General features: G+C 41.5%; 1 protein-coding gene across 1 annotated transcript in view; it reads right to left on the bottom strand.

Annotated features, from left to right (window-relative positions):
• Positions 1–5,617: 5,617 nt before the first annotated feature.
• SLC13A4 (solute carrier family 13 member 4) overlaps positions 5,618–24,627 on the bottom strand; it is a 30,295-nt gene continuing 11,285 nt past the window's right edge. Inside the window, exons 6-16 of the mRNA XM_075712369.1 lie at positions 23,573–23,612; positions 22,835–22,912; positions 20,072–20,262; positions 15,965–16,084; positions 13,168–13,269; positions 11,947–12,048; positions 10,351–10,448; positions 9,068–9,198; positions 8,093–8,254; positions 6,419–6,556; positions 5,618–5,755 (exon numbers count right to left, since the gene is read on the bottom strand). Coding sequence (XP_075568484.1) covers positions 5,618–5,755; positions 6,419–6,556; positions 8,093–8,254; positions 9,068–9,198; positions 10,351–10,448; positions 11,947–12,048; positions 13,168–13,269; positions 15,965–16,084; positions 20,072–20,262; positions 22,835–22,912; positions 23,573–23,612 — 1,300 coding nt within the window. The remainder of the gene's footprint in view (positions 5,756–6,418; positions 6,557–8,092; positions 8,255–9,067; positions 9,199–10,350; positions 10,449–11,946; positions 12,049–13,167; positions 13,270–15,964; positions 16,085–20,071; positions 20,263–22,834; positions 22,913–23,572; positions 23,613–24,627) is intronic.

Below are 24,627 nucleotides of genomic sequence, written 5' to 3'. Positions count from 1 at the left end.
CAGGCCATTAATAAATATGCCAGTGTTCAATAATTCAATACTGGGCCTGGTGTTTTCCCCTGGGGTACACCACTAGAGATTGGCCTCCAACTGGACTTTGTGGTGCTGATCAGAACCCTGTAAGCCCAGCACTTCAGCCAGTTTTTGATCCACTTTACCGTTCACTTATCTAGTCCATGCTTCCTCAATTTGTCTGTGAGGTTGTAGTGCAAGGCCATGTCAAAAGCCTTGCCAAACAACATACCCTGCTCTCCCCTCATCCACCAAGCTACTCATTATGTTGTACAAGTGTCAGGCTGGTCAGGCATCATTTCCCCTTCATTAATTCATGCTGATTACTCCCAATCACTTTCTTGTCCTTCATATATTTGGACACAGCTTCCAGGAGGATTTGCTCCATTGCCTTACCAAGGATTCACGTGTGACTGATCAGCCTGTAGTTCCTCAAATCTTCCTTCTTGAAGACAGGAGCAACATTTGCTTTCTTCCAGTCCTCAGGGGCCTCCCTGCATCACCATAACCTTTCAAAGACAATAGACAGTGGCCTCACAATGACATGGCCAGCTCCCTTACCATTGCTTTAGATTTCCTTTTGCAGCTGGTGTGCCTATAGAGGCCCTTGGCTCCTGATTTTTTAACAAGAAGGGCCTCTATAGGCCTCCCAGGTGAGGCTGGCCAGGGCCAGTAAGGTACTCAGGGCCCTGGCACTGGCTTACCTAACCCTATCCGAGTCAGTTAAATCACTAGTACCTCCAGCCACCTTCTGTAAAAATAGGTTATACTGCAGAGGAATTACTCAAGGACAGGGAAAAGTTTAATGAAGCCAACTCTTTTTCTTTATGTTTTTACATTAGGTAGCATCATCTACACCAGAAACTTTTATTATGAATTCAGCTAAAGATATGTGACTCCTGTTAATGTAGAGTATTACTCTTCACAGTGATTTCTGATGAATAAAGTAACATAGTGGTGATCTGGCAGCACAGGACATTTCTCAGTGGTGATGCTGTGGGGAGTTGTGGTATCACTCAAAAAATTTATTGCCTTTGTGAAGGCAGAATTTTTCCACTGTGGTTCTCCTTCGTGGTTCACCTTTGTCCTGTGGTGCTGGCAGCTGTGTGCACCACCAGCTGTTACGACTCCTCTATGCATGCTTTCTTGGAGACATTTGTTATACATGCTGAGCGTCTGGAAATGTGCTTTGAAGGGCCCAGACTACTGTTGGCCCAGATTACAGATAGCCATTAGATTACTGGTGAAATTGAAATGTTGCAAAGGAAGAAATTGGAATTTTCAAAATTAATAAGGAGTTGGTTTCATAAGCCTAGATTATATCTGTGTTTGCAGAAACATGATTGTGAATTTGTATTCATATGTAAAAGTAAATATCTGCTGCATGTGATGCAGAATTATTTTGAATATTAGGAAGTGATGGTGGATATTGGAGTGCTTATGTTACTGGTAAACTCCATAGAGAAATTTCCTGTTCAGCTCTTCTTGCTTCAGGGAGACAAGAAACGGATACTTGGTTCTATTTGTTACACATCTCAGTGCTATATGCTAACCTTTACTTTACAAAGTCCTAAGCCAAGGCAATTTTTAATTAATTTGTACTGAGATAAAATAGCTGTGGAGGTTATTTTTTTTTTTCACCTGAAACATATGTTAATCACAGATGGTCAAATTTACTTTCTTCCCACCAGAGTTGATTCTGGCTTTAGTCTTTAAGACATCTGGAAAATACTTAAATACCCCATTCCTGTAAATCACCAACTCAGACCTTAACTTCACTAGTAACTTTCCTACCCTGTGAGCCTAAATGCTGGAGTGGAACACACTGTGTGAAAACAGGGGTTCTGCAACCTTTCATCACACTGATTAGAGCCCTTCTCTGACAACTGCACTTTTGGGTTCAAAGATGTAACCCAAATCATAAGATACTAATCAATGTTTGAAGAGAAATATAAGGGCCAATGTATGAAAAAAAATATGTAAGGGTTAAATTCTATTATTCACACTTTCTGCAAACCAGAGAGAATTGAACAACCTGTGTCAAGTATTAAGTACAGCTATCATGCTCTGCTTTTTTTCCTGAGAAATAAAACATTACTCTATCAGCTGCAGAATGAAGAATTGCTCAGTATAAATCATCTGTTTACTTCAGTGAAATTGTTCAGGTTTTATATTACTGTGAAAAAAAAATATATGCAGTCTTAATAGGATTCTAGTAAAAGGTAATAAAAAACTGTAAGATAAAATAGTATACTGCTACTAGTTAATGTGATTATACTTTTTGGATAGGAATCTTAAATTCTGGGCTGAAAGGAGAACTTTTGTTTTTAGGACTTGATGTATGTGCTGAATGTTGAAAGCATCTGGAAATCACTTAATTTGAAATCAAGCTTATCTCCCCTCTGAAGAAAGACTTCAGCTTTCGTTATTGGTAGAGACAAATCTGAAGTTGAGTGACAGTATGCTATAAATTACCAGTGAAAACTTACCACTTCTTTGTCCACTTGACATTTATTTTGATTAAAAAAAAAAGGCAGCAATCAGCACCCATTGCTGTCACACTGTGAGCCATGCATCTTGCCCAACCCTAAGCTTGTTGTTCATCTGCTGCTGTTTTCCTTTGTGATATTCAGATTCTTGCCACTAAATACTCTCTCATGTACTTTCTTATATCTTCAATGAAATGAAAGGAATCGTACGTGTATGTCTAAGGGCAGAATCTGGCTGTGGTGCATACACTGACTGATCTGATCTGGAGAGGGGGCCAATACAAGCACACTGCCTTCCTGCAAATGCCAGGTGGGACATGGCAGTGACAAGTGCCAGCAGCTGTGGACGTGCAAGTTTGCTGAGAACAGCAATACAGAAGGGAAGGCTGCTGGGAAAACTTTTTGCCTGAGTCCACTCCAAATTTCTCTGCACCAATCTCGTGAGACACAAACTATGCCAGAGACTCATGGAAATGTTTCTGAAAAAATATTGCTAGAGAAGTGCAACACAGCGCCAAGCAATTTCTATTTACCTAGTGCTATTGGTGGCCACCCTATTTGATTTGTGAGTAATCCTAGATCTCCCTAAAGCTGATTGGCATGCCAGCTGCTCGTCTCTCTTGCAAATGAGAATATCCCATGTTCATATCCCCTGGGAAAGGGGTGGGATAGCAAGGCCTGATGGGAGCTGAGCTGAGCAGAGCCGAGCCGAGAAATAAGTATTAGGAGTGTGGAGAGTGATTTGTTGCTGAGCAGCTAGGCAATTTGAAGATGGTGGTGGATGAAGCGTGAAGTGAAAAGGATTAGACGATGAGTGCACAGTGAAAGGCGCAGAACGACTAAAGCTTTGGGAAGAGAGCAAGGCAGAAAGAGAGTTTCTTGGCAGGGGGAGAATGATAGAAAGTAACTTTGGGGACTGTGAACAGAGATGTCCTGCTTGTTGAGCATGGTGACAGGACCCTTGGTACTGCAGACACCCCCACCCACTGAAGTGCTTGTTCCTGGAGAAAATTGCCCATGTTGGTGGACAGGTATTGCAGCCTCTCCCTCCTGCTTCAGTGGCTTTGGTGCTGGGTGCATCTTGCTGGGCGACTGCAGCTTGTGCCGGCAGGGAGGCTGGGGTGCCTCTGCTTTGAGCATCATGTCGGGGGCTGTGCCCCGCAGCAGCTACTTGCTGGGGGGCAGGAAGACACCCGGGGAGGGGAGCCAGAGTGGTATGGAGGATCTGAATCCCAGAGGCAGCCGTGAATTTTGTACACTGGGGTGCAGCAGAGCAGCAAGTTCAGGATAGGGGGAACACAGGAATTGGGAAGGCGAGAAGCATTGAAAAAGCGAGGCTGAGATATTTTGTGGATTAGGAGGGCATGGGGATGCACTGAGCCATTGATTCACAGAAACACTTTGTTTTTCAAAACCAAATTTACAGGAAGTACTGTGAATAGAAATTGTTTTGCTAAAGGATGCTGCCTCCTGGTTTTGGTACAAGGGCTAAAATGTGCTTTTGTGATTTGTCCATTTTGCTTCCCCTCTGCCAGCCTATGACCTCTTACTGTCTCTGTTCATTTCCAAGACAAGTCTGTGGGATCCCTCTGTGTTAGTAGAAGCAGTAAACCAACACCTCCTGCTGTCTCAACACAACCCAGCAAGCCCTTAGGGAAGTAATGAGGTGAAATATATCCTATTTATATTCTCACAGAGCACCAGAATATGCAGTAGTGAGTAATTTATTTTATTGACATTTTATTTATGCAGAATAGGCATTCACACTAAGATCTAGAGAGCCGAGATTATAAGTGGGAAACATAAAAATTCATTGAAGTATATCTATAAAGAGTGTGATTACATGAGGTCCAATCATCCTAATATACAGCTTAAATGCATTGACATTAAAGAAATTATTAAAACCGGGACATAATACAAGAGGTTTATTGAGTATCACAGGGATTGAGTCAGAAAAGCAGGGCATTCACTTTGTAGATGATAAAGACATTGGCCTTTTGATTTGGTAGTTAGCCGCTCTGTGTCACAGTTTCCTGCATTTGAAGTTCCTGTTCTCTGGGCTGCTAGAGAACAGGTGGGTGTGATGTTCAAGTGAATGCGCACGATGAGGATATACACCAGCACCATTTCACTTCAGCCCTCTCCCTTCTTACTCATGGAACAGCACTGAGTGCCATCTTGGATGAGATTGTACTTTCTCTGTCAGGGGAATTGAACTGTGTAACTATGTAAACAGCAGCCAAAGAGATTGGAGAGCAATGGGTCTGTTGGCCTGGTAAGGTTTTGCTGGTCACAGCTTCCCCTGCTGAAAAAGCTTCCACTGCAGTACAACGATACGGGAAGAAGGTATTGACCAAAATTTTCTATCTGTTTCTGAAGCTCTTCCTTCCAAAGCAGAGACTGCAAGTACTGCAATGTCGGAAACTTTATACTTGTGCTGTGGAAAAAAACCCCAACATTCTCCTTCCCAGGAGACTGCTCCTTCCTATCTGTTTGGTGGTTTCTATTATCCCTTTGAAGTGCTGTAACTAGTAGTTGGTCGCTGTATTTCTTTCCAGGCCATATGCATTAACTAGGAAGGTGTTTTTTTCCAACACAGTGATGACTCACCTCAAAAGAAAAATAATGATTTGCCTTTAAAAGAAGTAGGCTTATAAAACTCTAGGTTTGGGAATAAGACTCACTCTTCATTCACCATAGGAGTCAATGGTAGGATTGAACATTCTACTACTGAGTACACCAGTGTATGTCTACTTGTCTTCTTCATTGGAGTCCTATATCCCCTCTTTTACAGGTCCTGCGTAATTGTTCCAGGGCATGAAAAAGCTATAGGCACAGAATTTGGAAGGAGAGGGTTTTTTCAGTTATGGTATCACAGGGAAAGCAACAATAGAGCAAAGCTAATCTCTCCTTTTAACTCACACTGATTTTCAGAACTGAAAAGCTTTTGCAGAAGACCTCCCTGTGGATTTTCTTCATGGGTTGCTATGGATCCTGGTTCTATGTATACACAAGTTTTCTCCTTTCCTTCATATGGGCAATGTAGGTTTAATATTTTGTCCCAACTCACTTTGGTCTTGCACTTTCTTCTTTTTTTTCTTTTTTTTCATTGGTGATTATGTTTGGCTAGTGACGTTGCTGACCGCTGCCCATTCTGGAAAAGTATTCAGCTGGAAAAGTCTAATTCCCCAAGTGTTGATTGCCACCATGACAACAGCCAGGCCAATCAGATTTACACCCAGGCCAGCTTTCACCTACAAAAGCAAAATGCATCAGAGCACAATCACTCACAACTTGATTAAAAACAGTTAACATAGAAAAAAGAAGGCAGTAGGGTGTGTGTATGTTTGTATGTATAGTGGCTTATATATAGTGTGATAAATTATGTGTACTGATTTCTAGAGCCAAAAAAAGCACAGTGAGTAGTATGTATCAGAGCGTACATTGTGGGAGTATGCAGGAGTGATAGTCAGAGGTTGATGCAGCTCATTGGAAAACTGCTCAGTTTGTCACTTGAACTTCTCAATCAGATAATCATAATGGGGTGTTTTACCACACATAGCAGGATGATAACTACATGACTTACTGTGGAGCTATGTGATAAATCTAATTTCTCATGCTCTCCTGTGCTTGTCTTAACAGGTCAATGCAAAGGATTGTGTACTCCTGTTCTTTGATACCTCTTTAGACTGCTACATTCATGAAAAAATAAAGATGAGAACAGTGCGTATCCTCCAGCAGATGTGTAAATGTTCTTAACCTGACAGCTCAGTCACATAATGACAGTGCAGATCAATATGACTTTATATTAGCACCAGTATCATCATTACTATTATTATTGGCTGCTGGATGTGATCAGGACAAAGTGTTGAGGTTGCATGAAGCATGGGAAGGACATACCCAATCTCAGGACTCACCATATCTTTAATTTGGCAGTGGCCATAACTGAAGACAATGGCATTTGGAGGATTACCTACTGGCAGCATCACCGCAAATGAGATACACATGGTGACAGGTATCAGGGTGTATAAAGGGTTGATAAGCAGGGTTTCTGACTGGAAGGAGAGAGGAGGAGAGAAATTTCACTTAGCCAATAAAAGCCACGGCTCATAATTAGGATGAAAAGACCCTCTCTGCTTTACATGAAGAAAACAAGATTATGTGACTCTCACCTCCCTAGTTTCTAACCCTAAGCATGGTAGTCTTTTTTGTTTGTTTTTTAGAGTAGGGTAGTGCTATAATTTGGAGCTGGTCGTGCTCCAGGGATTTCTCTTGAGCCATTTCACACTGGGTGAGGGTAGAGCTTGCTACTATTAGTCCTTCTTCAGTCTTTCCTCACACTTGTTCTCCGTGCCATTCTGTGTTGTGTCTTCCGGACCTTAATAGTGACTGCCACTTCAGTCTTCATCCAAGAGAAGTCACAACAGGTTGGCGTGAAGAACTTACTTCCTTCAGTTGCTGAAGGTACTGAGACCATTATGTAAAGTCCTCCTGAATGGTGGTTAAGAAAACTAGATGTTCATGGCCCAAACTCGCGTGGCACGAAGGCAGTAATGATGGAAAATTCTTTACAGTCGTCTAAAGAATTGTTCTTCCACTGCAGCCTGCGGTGGTGGTGAAATTTTGCATTTCTGTTTACATTGCTATGGCCTAGTTTTATGTCAGAGGGAAAGGGAAGGCTATTGACAAAGCTAACTTCATTTTGGAGAGGGAAGTGTTTCCAGGTTACTTTTGCAGTCAAAACAGAGAGACTGTCTTAAGATGGTAGTTCAGACTACTAAAAGTAGATTGCTGCTCTAAATTTCTCTTTAGGAGAGTCTCTTTCTGCATGGAACAGAGGTAAGTTTGAACTTATGAGCCATACAAACATAATTACTTATTTTCATCTGGCTATATCTTCATATTATCTCAGAGCTGTTCACATAATGTACTTTGGGACAATCCCATAAAATTGTTATAATAGGGAAACATGACCTGCATTCTGTTTCACATTACATAAAAGAAAAGAAGACAGACAGTTTTCTGTAGCTGCTATTCCAATATAGAATGAAATTTGTATCTCTTTCCTCTGCCTTTGTCACCAGTCTCCTGATTTTTTTCTGTCGCTTACAAGCATCTCTGCTTTCCATGTTGGATGATAGAATGCTTACCAGATCATCCTCTTGAACACATTTAAATCTGATAAAAAATTCACTACTACAGTCTTTTCTTACAAGTAGTGAGTGGGTGACTGCTAACTAATGAACAACACATTTAAAATAACATTAATAAGAGTATCTCAAGCTTTATGTGGACTTCACTTATCTTGTTGATTGCATCATCACCTTTTCTTGTACTTCAATTATGCATCCCTCAGCACAGGTGCTATGTTTTCACTTTGTCTGGGAAGTATTGAATAAATTTCTCAGTGCTAAAATATGCTTTTGGCTGCCCAAATTTACTGTTTTTCCTAAGCCCAAGACTGCAGAGCTGTAGCTTGGGAACCAAGGCTGGGTTTCGTGTGAACAGAGTGCCAATACCCTGATGTCCTGAAACATTCCCATGAGCCTGCCAGGAAACAACACACTAAAAACGTCATTGTTTTTACTCACCATGCTGCATAAAATAGGCAAAAAGATGGTTATGGTTGCTGGATTACTAACAAACTCTGTTACCAGGGACACCAAAATGCAGGCCAGCAGAGTTACAGCCCAGTAGGGAAGGCTGCTCAGGGAGAGCATTTGGCGTCCAATCCATGTAGAGAGGCCAGAGGTCTGGGGAAAGGACAGAAGCACAAGAATTACTAAATACTTAGTATGTTTGTAAAACAGACTCTTCTCTTTGGGGCAGTTTGCGTAAGAGAATCCCACCAGCAAATGAAGTTTAGGTCAATGTTTTCTGCATTTATTTTTGTTCAGTAAACTGGATTTCACTGCAGTGCCTGATAAATAGTTGTCCCTAGTAACAAAGAGATACATTTGACAGTTAATAATATTAAAAAGGCACCAAGGCCGATCTTCCCTCTTTCTTCAGCATGTGAACCGGAGTATTGCAAATTGGTGATGAAGGATTGCACAGTCTGGGTAGAATTAATTTTGAGATTAAAATACACAAATTTAGTTGTCTACATGTAGGAGTCTATAGGAGAGCTAGGTGTGTATTCATGAATTACACTGAGTGTAGATATAGTCAGTAGAGCCTGGAGTATGATTTGTCCAGTCAGCGCTAGGAGGTTGACACAGTTGCCTAAAGAGGAGCATCTAGTGACAGATGATATGTTCTCCCTCTGTCTGGTTAGCTGCTAGTTGAGAAGGTGTGAGGTCTCGCTCAGATCCGGTGTCATGTCTGCCACCCCTGTAGGAATATCTGGATACTCTAAAGCATCTGAAATGGCAGATGCTTACGCAACTGACTTGAGCCCTGACCATCTTTTTGTTAGCTTCATAGCTGTCCATTGAGTGCAGGGAGTAGGGACTAGGTTATGTACAAACTTGAAAGTATCCACATTGTAAATCAAACCAAAGGGATAAAAGTCCAGGTTTATAATTTTTTTTTTTAAGAAGGAGGATAAAAATCTAAATCAGTACCTTGCATCCAGCGGCTAAGGCATAACCTCCTCCAACCAACACTACAATCTCCCAGGGCATGGTCTTCTGGAAGTCCTTCCAGGTAATGATGGGATCCAGTGGGTTAATGTCTGTTGACTTTTCACCATCTCCTATATCAAAATAAAGCAAGTGCGTGACCAGTATTGCATTGGCCTTTTTGCATAGAACTTCACATTTTTCATACTAGTAGGAATAATGTAATATCCATGGGAGTTATCTTGAGAACTGTCTGTGAGAGAGAAGTGCGTAGCCTATTTCTCTGGTTAGCTCAGCCTCAGAAAATGCAGCATCTTAATTCCAAGTATCCTGACTTCCGTGGCTGCTCTGTTGATGTGGATAGTTGTAAACCCCTGTGTTTCATTCTATAGCTTTTTGAGGGATGGTGTTCTCTGTTGTGTATACCTATGTGCAAATTATCTGCAGACTACAAAGATGGAGTTACATTGGGATTATTTTCTCAAAGAAGAGCATTTTCTCTCTCCCGTAGGCCATGAAGCTTGGTAAAGTGCATTTATACCCCTAGGTTTTATCCAAGGACATTATTTTCTTTAGATGCCTGAGTATTTTCTTGAAGTAGGAGTTAGATAGTGTCATTTTTCCTAAATGCTGTTTAATATATGTCAATGTAAAAAATAAACTTAACTATATACATTTGTAATCTCTACATGAGGTTCTGTGCAGGCAATTCTGTTTTCATACAGGACTGCTGAAAGCCTGGCACAGCAAACTGATCAATACCACTGAGCGCTACCCAAACATGAATGTGAAATAACAATCATTATTATTATCAAGAAGACTGAGAGAGAAACATTGCGCAAAACTGGAACCTCATCTGACATTTACTGACCTCTTTTATGTTTATTTTATGACATTATCAATGATTTCTGCTGTATAAGTGATGACCAAATTATTTACTAGAGCTTATCTTCAGCCAATTTTGCAAACATCTGCATTATAATTCTCCATATGGAACTCCATCTGAACCTTTCCTAAAACTCAGTCCTAAATTTTGATAACTCTGATAACACAGAAGAGATGGTGGCTTCAGATACAAGATCTGTTTATAATCTGCTGGAGGAGACAATACGAATTAAAGCAACAAAAAAAAGGGGGTTGATGTAGGAAGGGCTGGTATCAGAGGAGAAACTGAACCCTGACCTTCCACAATAAAAATCTCTTCTTGGAACATTTTACAGAGAACAGAAAAATGTCAAAGGCATTGGAAAATGTGCCAGATCTCTTTCTTGCTGCATCCTCCTCACCTTTTTCCCTTTTTCCAAAACATGGCTTTTTTGCTGGAATCAGGAAAAGGAGAAAACCAAGAAATACAGAGACAGTGGCATCAGTCCGGTAACCTTTCCTAGAAAAGAAACAGTAGGGTTATCATAAAAACACACTAACAGAAACATTTCCAAACAAGGTACATGGCTCCAAGCAAATTGTTGCAGGTGAAATTGTATTTCCACATCTGAAGTGTTTCTAACAGCCCACTAGAAAAATATGACTGCATATCAAGGATACAAATGGATTTTTTTTCCCATTTATTAAACTTTCTCCTGTAGCCAATTTCAATCACTGCTCAATGATTTCTAACATTCCATTGAAAAAAATAAATCCCTTTTGGTTTACAAATCTATTAACTCAGAGGTACAGAGAAATAGTGTGTTTACTAGAAGGAAGAAACAGTAAACACATTCTGGGGAAAAACCAAACCCAAGAGATTCTTTAGAAATAAACTGTAGATTGATTTTAAATTAAATGTTTAAAACTCATTCTGAAAAACTATTTTGAGATGTGCCAAGCTCCAGAGATCCTCAGGAAATCCCAATATTAAAAATTGTTTTTCTGTCAAAATTAGGATGAAAAATTAAAATAATTTTATGTAGTAGAAACATAAAGAAAATTTAAGTTCAGATCACTTATTCTTTGACATGCATTGTGTGTTATAGTTAGTTTTAATATAATTTGTTTCAACATTATTTAAAATAAAAGAAAAATTATTTGCTTCAGTCACCATTCTGTGTAATATTTAATTGAAATGGACATTTTCTTGATAAAATTTATCTTCAGAAAAATACACTTTTTGTCAAAAAATATTATTTCAAAATGAAAAAACTGTAATTTGAATTATAGTTGCAATCTATTCCAGTGTCAGCTTCTCTATGAATGCACTAAAATGTTTTAACTTCAGAATCTGACCCTCCTATTTTTTTACATTTGAAATATGTTTATTTTACTTTCTCTTCTTAATTCACTCTGCTTACTGAGAAAGAATACAATTTGCCATCATGTGAACAGATGTAGTTTAAAAACCTTATTCTGGAGAAGAGGAGGCTGAGGGGAGACCTTATCGCTCCCTACAACTACCTGAAAGGAGGTTGTAGTGAGGTGGGTGTTGGTCTCTTCTCCCAGGTAGTTAGCGATAGGACAAGAGGAAATGGGCTCAAGCTGTGCCAGGGGAGGTTGAGGTTGGAAATTAGGAGAAATTTCTTCACGGAAAAGGTGGTCAAGCATTGGAACAGGCTGCCCAGAGAGGTGGTGGAGTCACCATCTCTGGAAGCGTTCAAAAAACAGGTAGATGTGGCACTTCGGGACATGGTTTAGTCTAGTCTACCCTTGATTGGTTTAGTGTGGACTTGGTAGTGTATTTTAATGGTTGGACTGGATGATCTTAAAGGTCTTTTCCAACCTAAACGATTCTATGATTCTAAGCAAAAATCCTAATTTTTCAATAAAGACTTCATGTTTCTCCACCTTGTTAAAAGTGGCTGATGATGTTTTAAGGCCAAAAATTATTGCAGAAAGTCAGAAGATGCAAGGCCATGTTCCTTTGGAGTTGTTTAGGGAATTTCACTTACTTCTCGAAAAAAGATGACCATCCTGGTACAAAGCCAGGCTCACGAGTAAACCAAAGCAAGGTCATCAGAATGAAGAAAAATCCAGTCACCATCTCAGGATAGCTAGAAATAAAAGCAAAAGAAAAAAGCTAGGAATTATATCCAAGGTCTGTCTGAAAACCTGAGAGCAAATTCCAGAAGAAGTAAGAACATAGAAATTGGTTCCAAAAGAAGGATAAAAAATATAAGGAAAATAGAAAGGAAGATTAGTTTGAATTAAAGAATTCTACATTTAGCTCCCAGCTGACAACCATCTAAACCCAGTAAAAAATGGGCTGAAAATATCTGTCTGTGTTTGCAATTCAATCATTCATGGGCAAAACCTGAAGGAAAACATTTATAAATGCTTGTATTGTATTTGCATTATTATCTAATTAAATGTGTTAACAAGCTAAAGCTCATGTTACTATTCCACAGTAAACACTTTCTATGGCATTTTTTAAAAGTGTAGAAAGCGTAAGAGCAAACGACAATGTACATTAGCACAGATATTTTAAACACATAGAATAAATATAAGGTGACTTGAGGATGCTGAGTTTTAATTTAGGATAGATTTAAGTATGGTTTCATATTTAGGCACAGTCTGAACAACATTCTAGATTCAGAGTTGATCGTATTCAGCAAGTTGATCTGTCAACATTTCAGCTGAACAACACAAAAGTGTTTTGAGATGAATGGATTTTATGAGGTGTCATCCCTTTTGAAAACTGATCTTGCAAAATAATATTTTCAAGAGACATTTCTTGCCACCATGAATAAAGATTATGGGCAATTGGGAGGGCTGGAAATCTCATGGCATGGGCTATTGCTGCAAAGCCTTTGCTAACAGTGAGCTTCTATCCACCAAAATAAGTATGTTCCTGAATTGGGAAGGGGGGTCCTTTAATGATTTAGTTCAAAGGTAGAGACAAACCTTGACTCAGTGACCTTTGGACCCTGGTATAAACCTGAATCTTTCCTTTTATTTCCTTTTTCTTTAGAAATAAATAAATGAGTAAATAAATACATGTTTGTAACAAAGTCTTTGATTTTAGTTCATTTTTGCATTTAGTTCTACTCCTATCCTGGAAAGGAGGAAAAGGAGGTGACAGTTTAATCTACATGAGCCAAAGGCAACAGGCAATATGAAAGGATGGTCCTGCCTAGAGAGGCAGATTCCTGAGGAAGGCAGGTCCATTTTACCTAACATTTCCCAGTTTCTTATATTCTTCTTGAATTCTTCTCTCTGACATTTCTTCCCGTTTGGTTTTCTTCTTCTTGCTCACAGAACAGGTCTCTTGAAAACTGAGGTAGATAGCACAGTAAAATTAGACAAGGGCATTGAGTGAAAAAAAAAGTCATTAAAAATAACAGCAATGAGGCAAACTGAAAATTCCAGTTGCCAGAGGCTGTCGGGAGAAGGCGTGACTGGGGCATGGCCTGATGGCAAGGGGAAGGGAAATTATAGCCTGTGATCTTTGCATAGTCTAGTTTCCAGATATTCTGAGGATCAATCGTAGACATGGTAGGAATGTCCTTGGGGTGCTCAGACTAATACTGATGGGTATCACTGAGCTGTCCTGAGCTGTTGCTGGGCTCCCTTTGTGTAGGTTTCCTCAAACAGCTGGCAGTGGCTAGATTTTCTGGTGCCATCAACCTCCAAAGGCTATGGCTAATTTCTATCATCACATGGAAAGACTGTGACAGAGGCCAGCTATCAATAGATGTTTTAAATGGGGGAACTGTGGGAAAGCTGTGCTGAGGATCCCAATACCTTTCACAACCTGTCTCCTACTAATACTAGCTGTTTCTAAACCAGGCACAATCAGTGTAACACCAAATTGCCTCTGCCACAGAGGCCAAGGCAATCAGCCTGGTGTTTTGTCTTGGTGCAAAATGCCTGTGCTTCTGCCAGGGACATGCAAGCACAAGCACATTTCATAGCTGAATATATTTAAACCTGCTATATATTTGTATGAAAATTAGGTGAAGTTCTTAGTTTATTCAGATTGCCTTCATACTATAAGAAAGCCTGGGCATTCCTAATTGAAATTAAAATACTTGCAAGTTCACTTTAACCTTTTCCTTTTCTTCTTTTCAGTAGCATTACTTTGCTGTGCTTTTCTACTCCAGCTGTACTCTCTGTCACACAGAGGTGTGTGGGGTGGGTTGAGAAACGTCTGCAGCTAAGGCAGTCTTAAATAGGCTGCAGCAGCAGGGGCTTCAGTGACTGAAGTACCAATGGGAGCGCAATGGCCTGTTTTTATAGTTCCCGCTGCTTTAATATCTCCTTTGGTACCCTACTAGAGATCCATGCCATAGCACTGGCCGAGCCATGGACTACGATCTCCCTCCATGTATCTGGTTATGACCAGATTCTCAAAGGAATTTTCATAGCTCAGGATGCACGCAGGCCTTTCATTTCGCTTGTAAATGTGACACCTATGTGACACTTGGTTTTAGTGCACTTAGCACTGCCCTGCACCTATACATATTTAAATTTCCTTGCAAACCTTGCTGTCAGACTCCAGTAAAATCTACCAGCAGTAATTCAGCTGCTAGAAGAGAAGAGCTCTATGGTTTATAATGGCCAGTTCTATAGTAATGATTCTACCCTTAGCTCTGCTTTGCTGGCAAAAATTGTTTAGCGGGTCCATTATCCTTCCCTTTGACCTAGTCTAGAGCCTAAAAAGCAAGTCTGACATGTTGTTCCAACTGGGCCAAGTAAAAACAGACAGATAACACTGGGCTTCCTCAGAAAAGAACATTACGGGAATGCAGTAAACATTTATGCACAGGCATTAGTCAGCTGTTTCAACATGTTGTAAGTGTTTCTAGGCTTAGGAGAATGTGAAGGTAGAGTACTGTAGCCAAGCTCCTAACATAATATGTTCTTTAATGAACTGCATCAGAGATTAAGGAGGCTTGGAATCAACCAATACTTCTCAAAAAGTTGATAATGCTTCAGTTTCTGGCATTATTTAAAACAACGTTAATCAGCATGAGGTCTTGGATGCAATGTGGAATTCCAATTATATTTATTTAAAAAAAAAAAAAAAGAGGGTCATGTTAGGGCCTGTTTCCTCTCAAGATTAAAAAAAAAAGACTTATTTTATCCTTTTAATTTGGAACTACAAGGCTCAGGAGACGGACTGAGAGAAGGACATGGAGCTATTCACCTCTAAATTACCTCCTCAAACTAGTCAAGGTCAACAGCAAGCAGAAGTCATGATTTTATTCATCAGCTTAGGTGAAATAAATTAGTGATGTCAGTTCAGCTTACTTTTAAGAGTAAACTAAATCAAATTAAGACCACTTTAATTCTGAGGAAATGTGCCTGCACCACAATTTAATGCAGATTAACAAATCCACTCTAAATGCACACATTTAGTCAATTTTCATTAACTTTGCTGAGTGCCTCTGCAAAGAGAATACGTGGTACAAATGAACTAGAAGACAGCCTTGTTCTCATTTTGGGGCTAAGGGACTAACTGGTATCCAAAGGTATTCATCTTTTAGGCTGTGAGTCCTTTCCATTTTAAAGAGAAATATATATGGAGTCTGTTTATTTTTAATTTTAACTGGTCTTACATTAATTTCATTGACCTGGAGGCAGATCTGAAAAGTGACTTTTTCACTTGCAGTTATTTTTCTGTGCATCTTTTAAGCTGTACTTTTCCAAAAGGACTTCTAACAAGATTTTTGGTCCACAACGGGATCCTCATGGTCATGACAGTCAAAAAATCAGTTGAATGCTTCATAAGGATTCCCATCAGCAATACCTAGGCACTTCACTCTCAAGCAGCTATACTGTACGCTGCTGTCTATGCAGTGCAGCTAAGCAATAAGATTTCCTCCGGTAATTGTTCTGGCAAGAAGAAGGAAGTTGTGCCTTAGTTTTTGTCATTTGTAACTGGAAGCATCTTTATGAGACATGTTCTAGAGGAGCCACAGATGCCCTGCTTTCATAATCTATGCATCTTGAGCAACCTGCACTCACTTGCAACCTAAGAATAGCCAATGCATCCAGAACCAAGTCAGGACCAACATGATGAGGGAGATGGGGAAGCTGAACAAAAACCAGGTTCCAAAATTCACCACTTCAGCATTTGGGTAGTGGCTGTAAAGGAAAAAAAGGATGCACAGGAAATTAGAACAGTAAAAGGACAGGGACCTCCAATATGCATAGATGTACACACATATATATATGTGAAGGATACCATGGCAGCAGTGGCAGCCATAGATGATCAGAATCAGGTTTGAGCTTGGACACATATCTGTGCATGAGGAGAAGTACCACCAGTCTTCTGACAGAGGTAAATTCATGTCTTTTAGAGCCCTGGGCATATATGATAAATTAAATACTTAGCTGGTCGGAGAGCTGCTTCCCATCTTCTCTGAAGCAAAGGTGTAAGGCCACATTTCTAAGTTTATTTATTTTAAATAAATGCCAGGGTGTGGCATAGCAGTTTGCACGGGAGGACGTACAGGGAGGGCACCTCTTCGAAGGAGGAGCATTCCACTGGCCGAGTGGGAGACTTGAAGTACACATAGTCGAGCAACTGGGCACTGTTCTGTGACCATCTGCACAGGTCAAGGGCACTCATCCTACCTGACCCTCAAGGCAGAATGGTGGCGCTCATCTGAGAGCAGAGGCTGCAGCTCCAGCTGGGGGGATCTGCACCATGTACCCCAGTGGTGGCCAATGCCTCCACCCAGATGGAGCTGCTGAAGGCAGAGGCTGCATTGCAGACCTCAGACTGCAGGAAGTGCCTAGACTTTTCTCCTGGGGCAGGGACAGGCAGCAGACATGCCTGCAAAAGGTGTCCCCAGGTGGAGGACCTCCTGGTGGCTGAGCTGCAGGAGGTGGTGAGAAGGCTGCGTAACATCAGGGAGGCAGAGAAGGAGTTAGATAGCTGGTTCCAAGTGTAGTCTGCAGTGGACCCACAGCCCATGGCCAAACAGCCAAAAACTCCCACACTGGCGTACACAGAAGGGAGGGGGGCCAATAATGCAGAAGAAAGGATGGTTGCAATGCCAAGGACCAGCAGGAGGAAGATACTTACCCCAAAGCCTGAGGTGCCCTTGCAGAAATGCTTCACCGCTCTACAGACTGAAGAGGAAAGACCTGTCACACCAGGAGAAATGCTGGAGCTGAGTAAGGCAGCCCGATCTGCTCCTCATATAACAACCAGCACAACTAAGAAAAGGTGATGGGTGATAGCAGTAGACACCTCCCTTCTGAGAGGTGTGGGGACAGCCATTTGCCAACCTAATGAACTCTCTAGAGGGGTGTGCTGCATACCAAGGACTCATATCAGGGATGTCACTGAGAGAATACCAAGCCTCGTACATTCCACAGACTATTATCTGCTCCTGTTGTTTCACATGGGCACCACTGATCCAGCCAGGAGCAGTCTGAGGAGTATCAAGAATTACAGAGCCCTGGGAGCTGTGGTAAGGGGCTTTGGAGCACAGGCATTTTTTTCATCAGTCCTCCTGGTCGAAGTGAAGGGGTTTGAAAGGGCCAGTCAAATCTGGTGAATCAACATATGGTTACAAGACTGGTGCCACAGCCAGGTGTTCAGCTACTTAGACCATGGGATTTGCTTTGAGAAACCTGGTCTGCTAGGGGCTGATGGGGTCCATCTGTCATAGAAGGGGAAGAGCATCTTTGGTCATAGGCTTGCCAAGCTGGTGAAGAAGGCTTTAAACTAAAGTTGCCAGGGGAGAGGAACCTCAATCCATCCCACTCCTACCAGTTTGATGCCAGTGCCAGCAATAGATGCCCAGAGTCTGGAGAAGGATCACAGGTCAGCAGGAGAGCACCTGAAGAGCAGCACAAAGGAATTCCAGCTTCTATAGGTACGTCAGTCATAAAAGGAAGACCAGGGAAAATGTGGGCCCTCTCTGGAGGGAAAAGGGATACAGAGAAGGCTGAGGTACTCAACAACTTTTTTGCCTCAGTCTTCACCGGCAAGTGCTCAAGCCACACCGCCCAAGTCTCAGAAGGCAAAGGCAGGGACTGGGAGAGTAAAGGGCTGCCCACTGTAGGAGAAGATCAGGTTCAAGACCATCTAAGGAACCTGAAGTTGCACAAGTCCATGGGACCTGGTGAGATGAATTCACAGGTCCTGAGGGAACTGGCAGTTGAAGTTGCTAAGTCACTATCCATCATATTTGAGAAGTCATAGCAGTCCAGTGAAGTTCGTACTGACTGGAAAAGGGGAAACATAACCCCCGTTTTTAAAAATGGAAAAAAGGAAGACCAGGGGAACTACAGGCCAGTCAGTCTCACCTCTGTGCCCAGCAAAATGATGGAGCAGAACCTTCTGGAAACTATGCTAAGGCACACGGAAAATAAGGAGGCGATTCGTGACAGCCAACATGGCTTCACTAAGGGTGAATTGTGCCTGACAAATCTGGTGGCCTTCTACAACAGGGTTACACTGTTGGTGCATAAGGAAAGAGCAACTGACGTCGTCTACCTGGACTTGTGCAAAGCATTTGACACTGTCCCGCACAACATCCTTGTCTCTAAATTGGAGAGACATGGATTTGACAGATGGACCACTCAGTGGGTAAGGAATTGACTGGATGGTCACACTCAAAGAGTTGCAGTCAATGGCTTGATGTCTAAGTGGAGACTAGTGACAAGTGGTGTTCCTCAGGGGCTGGCATTGGGACCGGCGCTGTTTAACATCTTTGTTGGTGACACAGACAGTGGGATTGAGTGTACCCTCAGCAAGTTTGCTGAAGACACCAAGCTGAGTGGTGCCATCAACACACTGGAGGGAAGGGATGCCATCCAGAGGGACCTTAACAGGCTTGAGACATGGGCCCATGTGAACCTCATGAAGTTCAATAGGGTCAAGTGCAAGGTCCTGCACATGGCTCGGGGCAATCCCAAGCACAAATGCAGTCTGGGTGGAGAATTGTGGGTGTTGGTTGATGAGAAGCTTAACATGACCCAGCAATGTGTGCTTGCAGCCCAGAAAGCCAACTGTATCCTGGGCTGCATCAAAACAAGCGTGACCAGCAGGTCAAGGGAAGTGATTCTCTCCACTCTCATGAGACCCCGCCTGGAGTACTGTGTTCAGCTCTGGTGCCTCCAACATAAGAAGGACATGGACCTGTTGGAGAGAGTCCAGAGGAGGGCCATGAAGGTGATTGGAGGGCCATGAAGATGGTCAGAGGGCTGGAATACCTCTCCTATGTGGACAGGCTGAGAGAGTTGGGGTTGTTCAGCCTGGAGAAGAGAAGGCTCCAGGGAGACCTTATAGCAGCCTTCCAGTACCTGAAGGGGGCCTACAAGAAAGCTGGAGAAGGACTTTTTACAAGGGCATGTAGTGATAGGGCAAGGGGCAATGGTTTTAAACTGAAAGAGGGTAGATTTAGATTAGATATAAGGAAGAAATTCTTCACTGTGAGGGGTGATGAGGCACTGGAACAAGTTGCCCAGAGAAGTTGTGGATGCCCCATTCCTGGAAGTGTTCAAGGCCAGGTTGGATGGGGCTTTGAGCAACCTGGTCTAGTGGAAGGTGTCCCTGCCCATGGCAGGCGGGTTGGAACTAAATGATCTTTAAGATCCCTTCAAACCCAAACCATTCTATGATTCTGTTTTTGCACTACATGTTGAGCAGCCCAATTACCACTAGTGATGCCTCTAGGTTCACCATAAGAACTCTCTTTCTAAGAACCCATAGAACAACTTGAAGCTGATTTTATGACATTTCTTTTGTGAGCATTTCTCTTTGTCTTCTTTGCTATATCTTCATGGTGTTGGTGTTTACTTTTCCAGGGTGCCTGCTGCCTTCATGATAATCAGTTTGTAAAATCAAAAGAAGTTGCTGAAGAAACTTAAATGTTACCACATACTGAGGAATTTTTATTTTGCATGGGAGAAAGACATGGATATGTATTAACTTAGGCTCCCCCTTTCAACCATTAACCATTAGTAATAACATTAGAGTAGAGGAGGAAACAAAATTGTCTTCAGAGAGACTGTCTTACAAGGGTTCCTTGAGTTAGTAAATAACCCATGGGGAAAGCCACAGAGATGATAATGACCCAACCACCGTTCTCACCAAACCACAATATCACTTACTTGTTGAAGTGCTCTAAGAATATGAGGCTAGTGGAGGTCCCTATGATGGTTGTCAGTCCTCCAATGGTTGCCGCGTAGGAGATACTCAGTGAGAGGCATTTACAGACCATGTGGTCATGTCTGGTCTGATACCGGTACTTAGTGCTCAGGCCCAGTTCTGAGGGCTTAGGAGGCAGGACCAGTATCTGAGCCTGTGAGGGGATACATTCACCAAAGAAAGCAATTGATCAGAACAGCAGCCCAACTTGCTCTAATACCATGGTGATACTGGTCCCACAAAAACAACAGGTTTGCGTAAGAGGGGATAGTTTTTTCTTCACAGGGATTAACTGGGATCAGAACTAGAAACCTGTCCAGGGGCCTGAAATTGCCTGGTCTGTGGCAGAAATGTAGGACAAACAGTAATCGGACTTCTGGCTATGGTTTGGGCCAGCTCCAGTTCTGACTGGAATCTCAGCTGGATACCGAAAGCCTTTGTGGGCTACAGGGGTGGGATGCCAGCACTACAGCAGTAGGAATCCATAATCCTTGAGGCTTATGAGCAGCCACCAGACAAATGCTTGGTGGACTTTTTGCACTTACAGTGGCTCAGGGCCTCTAATTAGGAATGGAGTGCTAGAGGTCTCAGAAACAGCATGAAAAAGGCTGGACAATGGGAATATGGAAGAAAAAGCTGTAGGAAAATATTGCTCCCAAAGAAGCTTTCTCAGCAGTGACAGGAAAGTCTCCATGTTGGTAAATCAAGTTCTTGTACTAGGAAAAAAGTTACAGTACTTCAAGGCACTTCACATGCAACCCAAGGCTGTAATTTAGCATCAGGAAAAAGGCAGGAAGTAGTTCAGATAGATTTGTTAAATTTATTAATTTGGATTTGGGTTTATGTAGTAAAATCTATCATGCTATAGGTTCATCATCATCATGAGGGTACCCTGGCTAAATCCCTGTAGGTTAAAAGTGAAGTGAGTATATTTGTTACAAAATAACCACTGATTGTGTGTGGGAAATGGGTATAAGAGGAAAATAAGTATCAGGAGCAGTGCATTAACCTTTTTTGGAAACATACACTCAGATTCTTTTGAACTGTGAATACAAATTTGTGCATTGCTTTTAGCCTAATCTTTCTTAGACATCAACTTATGCCATTAAGATACTATGTAATTGTAGTCCAAACAGCAATCACTTCTGGGATCCACTTAAGAGAAGTAGAAACACTGGAATGGACTAATGTAATGGAGGATTTTGAGGGTGTGGAATAATTGCTGGAGGTGACTTAGAAATTAAACTTATGTTCACATTTTTTGGAAAGGTACAGCATTGAAGAAGCTTCCAGGGTGGAGTGCAGCTGGCATGCAAGGAATCCATTCCATGGAAAGTTCCCTAGGCCTGCAACCTTAGATGTCAGCAACACCAGGGGAACTTGGTGTACTGGCTCTAAGAGGAACTGTCCGGAGGGTGGAGCGATGTGGAGACACCACAGCCAAGCTCTGTGATGATATGGGAACTGGAAGGTACCACGGAACTGATAAGCTGCATATTTGTTACCCTGGGCCAACAGTCTGTCATGATTTTGACAAAATGCTGTCCTTTTGGTAAACTTTGCTCATTATAATACCATTATAAGGCCAAAACACACCTCCATCCCAAAGCTGCTTGCCTCTAAGGTGCGACCACCCCTCACTGAGCTTGCGCTTTGAATTCTCCTAGTCTATACCTTTAAAAATGAAGCAAGAAAACTTTGTATCAATCATAACAAAGGTATGTATGACTAGAGTCACTCAAGCGCCACCTGAAAGGTAAAAAATACTATAAAATAAGTTAAGAGAGAGAGAATGTTAGGAAAGATACCATTGTGTACCACTGACTTCTGGGATCAGTCAACGGGCTGAGCCTCTCTTCCCCCCCCATCGGGATGCCTTTGGGTAAGATTCGAACACTGGTTATACCAAGTGCCTCCCTGGGAAACTTAGAAACCTCTACATAGAGTCACTTTATATCTTTTAATGCATCTATAGCTAGGCTGTGTTACTCGTACTTTTAGTATTTGCACGTGATTTGCAGACAGTGAATTTATCACCGGTAATCCAACAGAACCTGTGTATCTGTTGCTTTAATAAACTACACTGTTCATTAATCTAGCTGTGATAGTTCTCATTGAACGCGACCAGACGCTTTATGTGTGGCTGTGGTAGTTCATGGAACATGACTAGACGGAAGGTGCCTCATGTTATTTGTGCATCCGTAATTGTGATAGTTCAGTACACTGAACGCGACCGGACTTATAACGACAAATTGGTCATCTGCCAAATTATTTTAACCTCTTAACGCAACAGAGGGTGGATATTTGGCAAGACAAAAAGGAGGTGGATACTAAGACAACCTAACGAACTGGCTGAACAGATAAATGGTCCTGTGTGCTTCTGGTTTAGTTCTGAGTAGGATATAGTGTGGCAGGGACGGTTATTTTTGAGTTGGGCTATTTTCCAAGGAGGCTTTGCAAAAATAAAGTGGGTAAAACAGCCAAATAAGGGAAACTTGTGATCACATTACTGAATGTAAAGCTAAATGAATTGTACTAGCCACTCGGGGAGGGTCTTCTGAAAATACCTGTGCTGGGGGCATCTAAATGGGAGTAAGAACTAGCAAAGGCCAAGCTATGACTGCTCCATGTAACACATCTTACAAGTAACAAATATGAAACAGTGGGGAGCAGGTGATGTTCACACCTGTCTTTTCCCTCACCACCCAGGTCTAACATCTCCTTACCTCAGGTAGGTGCTGCCCATTGCTCTTAGAATTCATCGTTCCAATAGGGTTGGCTATCATGTGCACACCATTCATACTCTGTAGGGAGGCAAATGCCTTTGGATTAGCCTTTCTTCTGTTTCTAGGAGCACTTAGATTAGAATTGGTGATGCTTTGTAAAGGTCATGGGTAGTGGGCTTTTGGAAAAAAAAAAACAACCCAACACTGAAATTTCAGCTGTAAACTCTACACTGGAAAAAAAAAGATTTAAAAAAAACCCCAACAACCTGATTTTATTTTAAAGTGATCTTAAAAGTCAGATTATAATAAGTTTAGGTCTTCTTCCTCTGCCATGTAGGAGAATGTAACGGATCCCTTTCTAGAGGCTATGGCTTTGTGATATGTGTAAGTTGTTCTAGTAACTGAGATGTCTCAGCTGCAGAAGCGGGCAATACCTAGACAATAAAAGATTATCCCTGAACTTGCTAGAAACAGTGTGAAGTTCTTAGTTTGCTGACTGGATCTCAGGAACTCCAGCAATAAGTACAACGAACACTACAGAGCTAATGTTCCCCAACTTGATTCGGGCTGACAGGTTAAATACAAAGCAGGACATTGTGCAATACATACTCTGCCAACAACCACTACTTGTTTGAAATAAAGGAAACAGCAGTTTGTTGCAAAGCTGTGTGGACTCTGCTCTGATTGTTCCTGCATTAGAAGACAGTGTAGCTCAGAAGATACTACCTATGACAATACCTTTGAGTGCATCAAGGAGCTGAAGTCAGTAGTGGTAGCACTAAAAACAAAGAAAGGAAAATATACTTTAAAAATGCCTGTTCACCCAGCTCCCTCAAAAGGCACACATCATGGGTAGGAGGGGCAACATCTGCAGGAGAACTAGTGCCTACTGAAATGGTGAAGAATACCATTTATTAGTACCTCTTATGTGGTGTCTTGGGCAGATACATAAGAGTGGACATTATGTTTCACAGCTCTATCTCTAGCTGTGTAGCAATGGGGTTCCATCTCCATGAAAGAAAAAAAAATTGTATTCTAGGCAGTATATAGCCCATTTTAGGAATGGATTCGATTCACAGTGGAGTGAAATACTGGGCAATCCTACGCTACCACTGTTCTGCTCAAGTTCTTCCTCTGCCAACCTCTGCAATGCTGTTTCTGAGCACCTACCTGTACCACATTAAAGCCTCCACTAAAATCTGTCCTGTATGGCATGTGGACCATGCAAACAATCCACTAAACTTTTAGTTTGACATTGAAAACAGATTTAATTCCAGAAGATGTGCTACTTTTCTTTTTCCATCAAATTTCAAGCTCTTTTTCAAGTAATACTATTTTAATAATAGTTCTGTTATGAAATATTCCACACATACTCTTCAATAGGGCTTAAAGGGATTAATGGCACAATGCCAGACTAAAAATTTTATTCCATACTGCACAGAAAATATGGCTGGGATAACAATAGAGGGAATACTGGAGAACCCGTTAGTCTCCAGACCAATAAGAAAACTATTTAGATCTTGCAAGTTAACTTAAAGTCATCAACATGTGCTGGTTGAATGATAATGTTTGTTTTAAAGTAAGTTTTTAAAGGTGTAACAAGAACTTGTTTCTATTTTATTTTGAACAATGGTTAACAAAATAGAAGGAGCTCAAGAAGGGATTGTGCAATTTATTCTCACACCTTGTAAGAAGATGCTCATCAGGATATAGCCTATAGCATAGTTTTAGGACAATGACTTTGTATATTCTCCTGAGTATCTTGAAATGCTGGTTAATTTGATGATTTGACA

This window comes from Pelecanus crispus, chromosome 1 (assembly GCF_030463565.1).
Source record: "Pelecanus crispus isolate bPelCri1 chromosome 1, bPelCri1.pri, whole genome shotgun sequence".
NCBI classification, from domain to species: Eukaryota; Metazoa; Chordata; class Aves; order Pelecaniformes; family Pelecanidae; genus Pelecanus; species Pelecanus crispus.
This window is presented reverse-complemented; position numbering and strand designations above follow the sequence as displayed.